Here is a 13,329-nt window from a genome sequence, read left to right on the forward strand (position 1 = left end):
AATAAAAAAATAACACTAAACATAACATATCATTAAAAGAAAGAAAAGTTATAGATTCATTAGCAGAAGAAAAATTCATATCAATTTAGGAAGCAAATAAGGGTGGCGGAATTGTTATAATGAATACAGACTTTTATAAAAGAAAAGTGTTAACAATGCTAAATGACGTTGAATATTATAAACAAATCCCTGATGCTGGTAGTCAAATAACACTTTCAAAAATACGCAAATTAATACAGGAAAATAATAAACTAACTAAAAAGGAATATGATTTCTTATTAAAATTCGAATGGAAAACAAGTCTATTTTATGGTCTGCCAAAAATTCATAAAAGTAAAATAATTCAGGATTCAAATAAAAATAGTAATTCAGAATAGACTCTATATCGAGTTAATGGATCCAGACGATTTAAGCTTTCGCCCGATACCCGCTGGAACAAACTGTGAAACAAGTCGTTTAAGTTCTTGTTAAAACCGTTTGTAAAATATGTCAATAGCAATATAACAAATAACATACATTTCCTAAAACATATACCTTCACAAGTTCCAGAGTCAAGTACATTAGTATCATTTGATGTAATAAATTTATATTCTAATATACCGCATACTCTTGGTTTAGAAGCTATTGATTATTGGCTTCAAAAATATCCCGAATCGGTTAATGAAAGGTTTTCACAAAGGTTTATAAAAGGGAGCATAAAAATAATACTTGAAAATAATAACTTCAATTTTGATGACAAGTACTACAACCAATCTAAAGGAACTGCAATGGGTACGCAATTCGCGCCAACATACGCTGCATTGGTGATGTGATTTTTAGAACAAAAATTATATGCACAAATTGGATCAATTTATAATGATGAGTTTCTTTCTTTTATAAAAAAAATACTGAAAAAGATTTCTAGACGATTGCTTTATTTTCTGGATAAAATTGCCTCATGAACTTCTAAGCTTTTATACTATTCTTAACAACTTACATTCGGATATCAAGTTTATAATGCAAACAAGCACATTTGAGTTACCATTTCTTGATATATTGATTATAAACAAACAATACTAAAATTAATACTGATATATATTACAAAGAAACTGATTCTAAACAATATCTTAATTTTACCTCGTGTCATAATAAACACACAAAATAAATATTCCTTTCACTTTAGCGAAACGGATTTATTCCATAGTTGCGAATGATACACTTAAACTAAATCGTTTAAAAGGACTTGAGCATTCACTTATACAAAGAAAATATCCAAAATCTATTATAAATACAGGTATTAAAAAAGCACTACCCATCCCTAAACATGAATTACTTTCAAAATCAACACAAAAAGACACGAGTAATATAATTCCATTTATTTCAACACAAAATCAAAAAAATAAAGAACTGTTTTTCGTATTAAAAACAACATTGACATTTTAAAAACGGACCCGTTTATGAATAAATAATTTCAGATCAGAAGATAATAAAATGTTAGCGACAGCCACCTAATTTAAACGTCTGTAAACCAAATCTTAATTTTCATCTCAAGAACCAAGAGTATCCAAATGTAATGACCCTAGATGCGCCCTTTGTGGTTATATTATTGAAGGGAATTCTTTTGATTTTAATGGCAAAGTGTTCAAAATAAAAACTAATATGTCATGTGATATACAAAATGTGATTTCTGTACTAGTATGCAATGAATGCGAAAAAATATTATATAGGCCAAACTGGCGATAAACTTAGAAATAGACGATCTGCTGTCCATGAACAACAAATGCGATACCCCTCAACAAGACAGATGCCTAGCTTTAAGTAAACATTTAGATGATTGTTCACATCACAGGTGGTTAGCGTGTGGCTATGATATTAATTAGTGAAAACATCATTTTGAATGATAAATTATCATATTATACAAATCAACGTTTCTGGAAAAAAATCACTATCAGATATATATATTTATTATAATAATATATATATGATAGTGATTTTTTTTCCAGAAAAGTTGATTTTCCGTCATAATATGATTATGTATCTTTCAAAATGCAGTGACTTCAATGCGTTGGCGCGTAACGTTACGTTCACGTCGGGTGACGTTACCTCCGGTATTGTCAACAGAAGGAAACGCTATGCGAAATTTTCTGTATAATCATTTTCTGAAGAAGGCCTGTGTCCGAAATATTTAATAAAAGAGTGACTGTATCAAGTTTTATAATTTCCTCCCTCTGGAGATCCAATATAAAGAGTAAAAATACACATGTTTCTATCTTAAGAAAGCTCTGTTTTGGATGTTTTTGTACTCGCTGGCTTAAATTAATTCAGGTGTTGAGACGTCAGAACATGCAAAACCATTTGTAAAATCAAAGTACTGACAGTACTGGTGTGACGATGCTTTTTAAGAGGATTGATATAAAAGCATCTATTTAAGTTTATCTACATCACCACAATTGTGTATGTGGGTACGAAAATTTTGGGTAGGACAAAAATAGGTACGAAAATTTTAGGTACAAAAATTATGCCAAAAAATGGGTGCGAAAAAAGATTTGGTTACGAAAAAACATTTGGGTAGGAAAAAAATTAGGTACGAAAAAAAATGGGTACGAAAAATGTAGGGTACGAAAAAAAATTGGGGTACGGGGAAGTAGTACCCGTGGGGAACTTGATCCATTCAGCGAAACTGGGAAGCGGGTTACATTCTCGATGAAATATAACAAGAAATATCTTTAAAAAGATATTCGACGTGTATTTTCTGTACCACTTATCTTAAAAAACGTTCTGTTACAGTAAAACGTTTGTGAGTTATAACAACATTTCAGCATATAAATTCAGAACTCGACATGCTCTTTAATTACACCATGCTCTTTAATTTCACATGTATATCATACCAAACTTTATATTTCGTTGTTTCCTTTCCTAAGTTAATGACGCTATGTGTACGGACGTGATGTCACATGCCCATTTGCATGAACATATAATTTTTCTCTTTTGATTATTTTTTTTCTCTAATTCAATAAGCTTAGTCATGTTTGTTCGTTAAGTACGGCAATAATTTCATGATGATTCCCGAAAGTAGGTATGAGCACATGGTCGTAAGAGCAATTGAATACGTGAGTTCGCCCATGAAAACATGGTAAGGTTAACTAAATCTCCGCGATATGACCTAATATGTGTTTAAAACAGCAAACAATATCCAACAAATTAATGAATTATCAAACATAGTATGTGCACTGATGTGGCTCTGTAATTTCTGTTTGAAAAGTTTATTAAATATGCAAAATGAGCGAGTTTCACAGATATCATACGGCTATTATGCTGTTTATATACCATACTCGCTACAACGTTTGCAAATTACAGGTTCGAAATAATTCGTTTTCTTTACACTCATGATAATCAGGGAAAAACTCATTTTAGACATCTACGCCGAAAATTATCTATGTTAATGCATTGTGCTATGCATGCTTTATGTAACTTGTGTTGCGATCCACTTTTTCATGATGTTTGTTCTTAGCGATAAAATTCGTTGTGTACATGTATGCAATGTTTTTCATTTGACGAAGTGTATTATTCATGGCTACGAAACCATGCTGGTCCTATCTCCCACGGTAACTGAAAACCATTGCGTATTTAAATGAACATTCATTCAGACGATGATGGCATCCATGTTCTAGCTTTTGCAAGACCGTCTTCTTCAACTAAATTTAAGATATCTGTTTAAATGAACTAAAATTTGGCTTTCATATCACATATGTTCGTGCCACGTTTGGAATGTTTGATCGCATCACGAAGCAGATAACATTTATGTTAAGGCAATCTTATGTGTATAAAAGGACTTAAATGTAACTGATTTTTACCACTGCTCTACACATATCAGAGTTTCACTTGATGAAGTTTTATTAAATTCTCAACGTGATAACATTTCAAGAACGGTAACTGGCGAAATGTTGAAAAACACATTGTAAGACACATTAATGAAAAAGTTTTTAATTCAGAGAGTACATTCAAATAAATGAAATTAAGTTACCACTATTTTGTAAACGCCATCATATGCATAATCGTTAAGAACTGCGTGCATGGTTCACGGGAAAGTATTTGCTGTTTTCGGTTGTTCTATAGAAAATCTAAATGTTTCAAAGATATCGGATTTAATTACAACAATAACGAACGTCAAAGAAACATTCGCAACCTAGCTGATGAGTTTGCTATTTATTTCATTACCTTAACATTTGTTATACCGGTTTAAACGAAAAATCTTGTTTCAGGACAGTATTCCCTTCGACTGCAAGTACTGTTCTGATAAGCCTGCTGCTATGCTCGGGCGGGAAAAGCATTTACGGTCTTCCGCGCAGTGACGACGGTTACTGCTATCCAGGACAGTCGTGTTGGCCGTCATGGCACGAGGAGCTCGTTTTCGCGAATTCCCTTGATGGCGATTCGCTGCTTCCAACCAGCGAAGCATATGCCAACTACACAATCATGATAAATACGAGGGTTACCAAGTATCCGTACGTGATCGTTTTGGCGCAATCCCTCAGTGATGTCATTAAATGCGTGAAATTCGCCAATCGATTCAACATCCGGCTGACCATCCGCTCTTCAGGCCACGACTACATCGGCCGATCGACGGGAGACGGCACGCTGCAGATCAATCTCTCGAAGATGCAGGGCCTCGTGTTCGACCTCACGTCCTCACGGCATGCAGACGGTGAGCTTACAGCCCAGAGTGGCAACACGTGGATTCGGATATACGAGGAGGTAAGGAAGCAAAATAAAATCTACATAAACGGCTTATTGACGTGCGCGCTATAAACAATTTTAATAGTAATAGCATACAAGCAATAGTCGTTAGATAGCTCAACATTGTTCAAAACAAAATCAAATTCAACGTTATAAATTCTATGAAGTTATGATTACACATGATGTTATAAAGCATCATTGAATTCATGGAGAAAAATCGACGAACATTTACAACATAATTGCGAATACAAATACGTGAATACGTGAAATATGTCCAGTCTTGTTACGCCGATTCAATTTTTTTTAAACAACGACATTCGCATTATTGATTTATCTGCTAGTAAACGTTAAACAATCTATAACTCAAATCTTTTGACGCATAGCAGCGCTGCATAGTTTTAACAACTGTTGAACTGGCTCAAATACTTATATTGCAAAATACCATACAAACGGATTCTTTCAAAAGGCTAGCAAACACGGGCGGACAATAGTTGGCGGATCAGCACACACAGTCTCGATGGGCGGGTACACACTGGGTGGAGGGCATTCGCCAATAGGGAGAAAATTCGGGCTGGCTGTGGACAATCTTCTCGAGGTTGAAATGGTAACTGCTAACGGCACCCTTGTTTACGCGAACGCCCAGTCCACGGTATTTGTTGACCTAGAAACTGGAACCAACACCACAACTGGTAATACAGACATTTTCTGGGCGGTAAGAGGGGGTGGTGGGTCGACGTTCGGAATAGTAACGGCCTTCACTTACAAGCTGCATATGGATTCAAAAATGGCCCGGCTTACCTGTTACTATGCACTGAAGGACCCATATGGTAATGATATTGGCAGACCCTTCCTTAAAGCATTCAATGACCTTCTCTCGACGACATTAGCACCAGAGTGGGGCGGCTACGAAATATTAACAGCAACTACAGATAAAAATTATCGTGGGATAATTGTATTGGTTTTAAATCATTTTGGCGAATGGGGATCACCCTCATTTAATACCATTTGGCCATTTTGGTCTAAATTCCTGGACAACTGTCAGGCGGCAAACGTTACAAATTTTTTGGACTATGAAAAGACCGTCCATGATGATCTCTATTACCACACGTACACGTTCAACACCCTGATGCAGCCACACGGATTCAACGATGACTGGTACAACTTCATCTCGACACTGCTTTTATCCAACTTTAGTATGCCTATTGGCGCGGGATGTACTGGGGTACTCATCGGAGGTATGACATATAATTGCTTAGCAAATATTAACCTTTTTGAACAATATATAAATTATTAAAGATGTGATATCACCAAGGGAGCGAACGTCCATTATGCATACGTAGTATTTCACGAGATTTTCGTTTACTCAAACTAACTTGTATTTGTTAAAAAAATATATTTTCAGATTTTTTTGAAAAGGTTAACAAATGTTATTTGCAATTATACTTTTCAGATTTGCTTATAAAGTTTTGTATTTATTGCAAAAATTCAACACCGTTTCCTAAACTTCTTTCGCGGTTGCTCTATTCCTTAGGCGCCATAGGTAAGACGTCATCCGACGCCACGGCAATACATCCCAGCTTCCGGACGGGTGTAATGAGTCTGACCTGTGGGATCAGCTGGGACGGACGGCTTGAAGTGCAACCGGAGGAAACATTTGCGGCTTATACTGCAGACAAGCTTCTCACGTATGTAGAATAGTATAAATGTATGAGAAATATTGTCATGTTTGCATAGACAAACCCACTATTTTGTGCAATTGGTTTGTTGTACACGAAGTCACATTGTGAAAGCTTTCGTTATGTTATTGATACATTAATGTACACAATTATATTATCTATTCGGTTGTGTATGCAAGTTGACTAAGATATTCTTTAATAATACGAGTTTTGTGTACAGTCAGATGTTCCTTATTCTCATACGGATACGCTTGTAGTTTAACGTGTTTGCAAGGCTTTTGTTGTGTCCAATAATTCTTTTGAAATTTATTATCGCCGTGATAATTATGATCACAGGTTCGGCCAGGGCACCTACTTCAACGAGCCCTCCGAGCACCTGCCGAACTGGAAGACGGACTACTGGGGAGGCCATTACGACCGTCTGCTGGCGATCAAGCGCAAATGGGACCCAACGAACGTGTTTACATGCCTTCACTGCGTGGGGTCTGATCTTGGTCGAGACCTGCACGGGCAGGGCAACGTCATGCCAGTTGGTCCCATTATTGGTTGAGCTGCTTCAGTGCGCCAGTAGCCTTCTTCGCTACTTTCAAAAGTGTTATTAACACACTGAGCCGTGTTGTTTTTTGCAGTTGTTGTTGTTGTTTCGTATGAAAAAAAAATAAAATAGTAACATGTTTGCCTTCGTGCATTGAAGCTGGTTACGTGACTTGTTGTTGAGTTTGTAATATCTACATGCTGAAGAGGATATCATTCAAACAACGTGAGGGCCGAAAATTGCGTTAATCGTGTTTACGGCTGTACGCGTGCGTTTAACCGAACGTGCTTAACTGCATCAGCTTTTAAGTGATTGGAACCTTATTGGGGATTTATATTATAAAACCAGGAACCTATACAAACAACTGTTTAGAAACATATGGGAGATCACTTTGGTGAGTTTACGTTAGTTTTTCAGGGCATGCCGTGGTGTCACTTAGTTTCCCGGGACGTAACATGGATTTGTCATTGTGTCGGGAGATGCCGTAGTACTTTCTAGTTTGTCGGGACGTGTATGAGATTTAATTATTATAAGTTTTTTCGTCGAGACGTGTCGGGGATAAAAGATGGTTTTCGGACAGTAACTAATTTTTCATGCAATTGTTCTAATTTCCATTATAATTAGCAATTCTTTCCAATTACGTCATTATTATATGGGGATAATTACTGCAAGAAACTATCACGCATTACAGTTTTCCTGAGCAAGCTTTATGGTTTACAATTGCTAAGAGTACTATAGTTGTTCCAAATCTGATAGTCCCTACACAAGTGCCTGTCGCCAAAGAAGAAGTCGCAATCGCTAACTCACTGGTTGTCCATCATCTGCTCTGTCTGCTCGGCAACAATAACATAGGAAGTTGCAGCACAATGAGATAAAAAAAATACATGGGGCGAAACTCATAACACACTGCGTTCAATTAAAGAGTGTGAAAAAATACCGCTTAATTATTATGATATTAAAAACCTGGTTAGGGACACAACTTTTCAGATCACCCAGATATTGACTGATTCCGACACATACAACCATATTAAACACAGCCATCGTAAAGAATGTACAAAACAGAAAATAACATCATGCAGCACTGTTTGAGTAAATTCCATCCACTGATTTCCTTTTTCCGATATGAATGCAAAATATTTTAATGATTATTATTGACAGCAAAAAGTTGTCAAAAAAAGAAGCTATCTTAAGTTTGCTCAGTAAGAGGGATTTCATGCAAAACCCTATTTAAAAACTATACTTATGGTGGACGAACCAGTTATCGAACACCTAAGAAATTACGTTAAATTACGTTAAAAATGAAACACTTAAAATGACAAAAACAGTTTGTTTTAACAAATGACTAACAGTTCAATCATTGAATGATTTATCTGTAAAGTTTTCCAGCAAACTACCTTCAAGAATTCATAACAATGATTCCCTGGTTATTGTCACCTTTAGCAGACAAAACAAAATGGGGGCCGATATAAACATGACCTATTAAATGACACTTAAATACTATACAAAGTCACATGACTATCACGTGATCCGGACTCGTCGAAAAAATCTGCGTCTGCTGCAATCAAAATTGCAAACGGAAATATGCTCTTTGGTGTGTAAATGCACATTTTGATAAATGCATTTAAAAAGTAATAGCAAAAAGCACATCAAACGGGGTAAATAACAATAAATGCATTCCTTTAACCTGTTTTCGGCGCGTTTGTTTCAAGCTAAGTAGGCAAGTAGGTCATGGACTTCATGTGCGACCATTTGTTTATCAATGTGACATCATGCGCACTTTTGGGCGTGTGTATACAGAACCAAAACAAAACGTCCGATAATAGGTGTTGTTCGATAACAGGACTTGTTCACACTTTGATAAATTGACAAAATTGAAAAAAATTGTTTCGGATTTGCAAATTTTCATTGTAGTTATGATATTTGCTTTAAAAAAAATACCAAATTGTTTCCATGCTCTAAAATCTCCATTAAATGCAACTTTTGACGATTTGAAAACCTGAAAATTATAAAGCGTCTCAGACGCGAAATGAGTTATTTTAAGTCAGACATTGTGAATTGGATCCCAACTATAGTATACCAGAATGCAGCCTGCGCATGCGCGCTGCGCTTATCCGGTTTTGGTTTACAGACAATGCATCTCATCTCTGTGATCGAAAATATAAAAAAAGAGAAACAAAAGCCGGAGCCAGCGACATCGCTCGAATTTATTCAATCTTGGCGATAAGACTGAGTGTTTGCAGAACCATAGGAGTATCGTTGGAAGAGACGAAGACAGGGTAATGGCTTAAACACACGAATGGTAAGTCATATTTTAGAAGCTACGTTAAGTTTTTGGCAAGTGTTGCCTGTTTACAAAGGAATTTTAGCAAAAGTTTGGATAGGTAATTAGTTTTATTGTATGGATATTTTACTCTGCAACAAAACCAGATACGCACTGATAACATAATTTGTTCATTGCACGTTCTTAAATAAGCCTTTATGCCCCTATGCCAAGATGTTCGTATCAATTTAATGAATTCGTTATAACTTATAAGAAACACTCCAACACGAGTCAAATGAAGCATCAAATTAATGATAAATGATGAATTATTAATGATTAATTTATTCGGTATATATTATATTATAAAATATACTGGTATGCAAATGTATATGTTATATTATGTAATCAATTATCATGATATGATAATATGATTATACAGTTTATTCCCTGATTTTAACATCAATTTTGTTGTTTCTTTAAATTGATTTGTCATGTGATCAATTTTATATTCTAAAACAAACCTTCTTTTTAAGGTTTTTAGAATGACGTGCCGGCCAAACTATTGCAAGTTTGACTGTTCAGCATAATGTTAGAACAACAAACTCTTCACCTATGCACGGTCATAAGCCCCCGCCAGGTCCTGGCCTGTCATTTGTGTCACAAGGAAGTACCACACCTGGTCATGTGTCAGGAATTGGAGAGATAACATCTTACTTAGAGTATGCAAACAACCCTGTCTTAGAATATTTTAATTGATAAAATAATATATTTATATTCAATAAGATTCTATGTGCTTCCTAAAGTTACTTGGTAATATAATTGCTTTATTAATTTTTTTACCAGAAACTTTTTATGTTATGAAAACCAGAGGATATCCGATAGCTGGTTTGTTTTCTGAACCGTTCAGATAACTTGCATGGTGATTGGTCATGAAATTATTTCAATGCCATTCTCCTCTGGCTCCAATCTCTAGTTGTACAGTAATTGTCAGTTAGTGACTCAAGTATGATAACTTCATCATATAATAAGCTCTTGCTGGTGAATCAAGAAGCCAAGAAAAGTATTGGTAGGTTCATAAGTTTATACTGGTGAATCAAGTAGCCCAAAGTATTGGTAGGTTCATAAGTTAATACTGGTGAATCAAGTAGCCCAGAAAAGTATTGGTAGGTTCATAAGTTAATTCTGGTGAATCAAGTTGCCCAAAAAAGTATTGGTAGGTTCATAAGTTAATACTGGTGAATCAAGTAGCCCAGAAAAGTATTGGTAGGTTCATAAGTTAATACTGGTGAATCAAGTAGCCCAGAAAAGTATTGGTAGGTTCATAAGTTAATACTGGTGAATCAAGTAGCCCAGAAAAGTATTGGTATGTTACCTGATTGGCATGATATGAATAAAATAATGTTTAAAATAGAAAACAAATTTCATACAGAGTTTTTATGATAAGTTTTAGTGTACATTTCAAAATTACAAATATGCTTATATGTTATTTCAGAGTAAATTGAAGGCAGCCAACAATTGGACGGTGGTGCCAATCAATGAAAAGAAGGGATACACGTACATGCACTGAGTACACAGAGATCATCAAGGAAAAAACCCTTCGATCAAAGTTCCTTTTTGATTCAGCTTATCCAAAGCTAATTGCCCCTTATATATCCACCTGCGGCTAATGAGGAGCTGCAATATCCAATAGGTCAAGGGAAAGCAACCCGGAAACAATATGAAGATTTACTCATACAAATTGGTACATGGTGTATGTAACTATGTTGTTTTAACTAACTTCAACATACCATTATTATGAATTAAAAAATTGACAAAGCTGAAATCAATGATAACTGACTATGGGTAGGAACATGTTGTGTGAATTTTTGGCAGCATGATTTTATAGGATGTATACCATTGAGTATGAAAGTGCATGTGTGACCCTGGCTGTTTTTTCAGTCAGTAGATGACTTTAGTATTTGAAATGATGCTTGAATTTATTTGTGTAATACATGTATGAAGGCGTTATGGTCGACTGTCCTGTCATCATCATGGTGATAAAATGTGATTTTAATAAGTGAACTGCTTATAAACATAGGGCAGAAATATCATTGATAAAATACTGATGAACATAGCATACAAGTGCCCTGAAATGCCATGAGAATATGTATTTGAGTTTTAAGTGTGTAAGGTATTGTGAATTTTGTTAATTGTTTTGTTATAAAAATATAGGATCCAAAGTATTCAATCATAGATCACTCTGAAAAAGAAAAATAAGTAAAAACCTTGTCTGGCAAATAACTACATAAACAATGGGCCAAGTTCCAGTTTTTTTTGTCACAAGTCAAGAGCACTAACAGGAATTGTTGACTCTTATAGGTGTTATGTATCATGATTTGTGTTAAGTTTTTTATGGGATGCATGATCGAACACGGTGAATTAATTGTTTTGTTATTACAATAGAGGATCCAAAGTATTTGATCATAGGTCACTCACTCTGAAACAGAAGAATTTGTGAAAACCTTGTCTGGCAAATAGCTAAATAAACACGGGGCTCAGCATTTTCCTGATTTTTTGTCACAAGTAAAGACTATGAAAAGGAATTATTGACTCTTTTAGGTATAAGCTACCATAGTCAATGTTGAGTGCGTGCTGCACACCACATTTGTTTATGTTCCATTAACAATAACATCAAAGCACAATGCTATATATAGATTATGTATTGTTTTCCATTGTTTATCAGTCTATAAACAACCATTTATTATGCCCCCCTTCGAAGAAGAGGGGGTATATTGCTTTGCTCATGTCGGTTGGTCGGTCGGTATGTCGGTCCGTCCACCAGGTGGTTGTCGGATGATAACTCAAGAACGCATACGCCTAGGATCATGAAACTTCATAGGTAGATTGATCATGACTCACAGATGACCCCTATTGATTTTGAGGTCACTAGGTCAAAGGTCAAGGTCACGGTGACCCGAAATAGTAAAATGGTTTCCGGATGATAACTCAAGAACGCATACGCCTAGGATCATGAAACTTCATGGGTAGATTGATCATGACTTGCAGATGACCCCTTTTGATTTTGAGGTCACTAGGTCAAAGGTCAAGGTCACGGTGACCCGAAACAGTAAAATGGTTTCCGGATGATAACTCAAATATGCATACGCCTGGGATCATGAAACTGCATGGGTAGATTGATCATGACTCGCAGATGACCCCTATTGATTTTGAGGTCACTAGGTCAAAGGTCAAGGTCACGGTGACCCGAAATAGTAAAATGGTTTCCGAATGATAACTCAAGAATGCATACGCCTAGGATCATGAAACTTCATGAGTAGATTGATCATGACTGGCAGATGACCCCTATTGATTTTGAGGTCACTAGGTCAAAGGTCAAGGTCACGGTGACCCGAAATAGTAATATGGTTTCCGGATGATAACTCAAGAATGCATACGCCTAGGATCATGAAACTTCATGGGTAGATTGATCAAGACTCGCAGATGACCCCTATTGATTTTGAGGTCACTAGGTCAAAGGTCAAGGTCACAGTGACCCGAAATAGTAAAATGGTTTTCGGATGATAACTCAAGAACGCATATGCCTAGGATCATGAAACTTCATAGGTTGATTGATCATGACTCGCAGATGAACCCTATTGATTTTGAGGTCACAAGGTCAAAGGTCAAGGTCACGGTGACCAGAAATAGTAAAATGAGTTTTGGATGATAACTCAAGAACGCTTTTGCCTAGGATCATGACACTTCATAGGTACATTGATCGTGACTCGCAGATGACCCCTATTGATTTTCAGGTCACTAGGTCAAAGGTCAAGGTCACAGTGACAAAAAACGTATTCACACAATGGCTGCCACTACAACGAAAAGCCCATATGGGGGGCATGCATGTTTTACAAACAGCCCTTGTTGTAATAGCCTTACATAAACTGTCATAAAGATGATAAAGATCCATAAATAAAAAATTGGTGGAATTCAGAAATAATTTGATCTGTCAAATGTTGAAAGTTGGAAACATTTATTAAAAATGTTATCAATTATAGTTTTGTTTCATGAATATAGAGTATTATGTTTTGTGTTCATTATGTTATGGATTTTGTTGTTTTGGTTTAGAATGTTTTAATAAATAACATGAAGAAATAAGAAGC

The 13,329-nt window shown here is 35.8% G+C and overlaps 1 protein-coding gene and 1 long non-coding RNA gene across 2 annotated transcripts; both read left to right on the plus strand.

Annotated features, from left to right (window-relative positions):
* The first annotated feature begins 3,714 nt into the window (after positions 1-3,714).
* LOC127869190 (uncharacterized) lies at positions 3,715-7,068 on the plus strand. Its single transcript, XM_052411532.1, has 5 exons — positions 3,715-3,937; positions 4,242-4,734; positions 5,183-5,951; positions 6,248-6,401; positions 6,729-7,068. The coding sequence occupies exons 1-5, from the start codon at positions 3,921-3,923 to the stop codon at positions 6,940-6,942; spliced, it is 1,647 nt and encodes a 548-aa protein (XP_052267492.1). The 5' UTR covers positions 3,715-3,920; the 3' UTR covers positions 6,943-7,068.
* A 1,948-nt stretch (positions 7,069-9,016) lies between these two features.
* LOC127869204 (uncharacterized) lies at positions 9,017-13,327 on the plus strand. The gene is made up of 3 exons (XR_008044474.1): positions 9,017-9,226; positions 9,721-9,906; positions 10,680-13,327. It is a non-coding gene; the product is annotated as an uncharacterized LOC127869204 (long non-coding RNA).
* The last annotated feature ends 2 nt before the right edge of the window (positions 13,328-13,329 follow it).

This window comes from Dreissena polymorpha, chromosome 2, assembly GCF_020536995.1.
Source record: "Dreissena polymorpha isolate Duluth1 chromosome 2, UMN_Dpol_1.0, whole genome shotgun sequence".
Lineage (NCBI taxonomy): Eukaryota > Metazoa > Mollusca > Bivalvia > Myida > Dreissenidae > Dreissena > Dreissena polymorpha.

What these genes read in the sequence shown, in the direction of transcription:
- LOC127869190 (XM_052411532.1), top strand. An exon ending in TACTGGGGTACTCATCGGAG is followed by an intron (nt 5,952 to 6,247) that starts GTATGACATATA and finishes TCTATTCCTTAG; the next exon opens with GCGCCATAGGTAAGACGTCA. An exon ending in ACTGCAGACAAGCTTCTCAC is followed by an intron (nt 6,402 to 6,728) that starts GTATGTAGAATA and finishes TTATGATCACAG; the next exon opens with GTTCGGCCAGGGCACCTACT.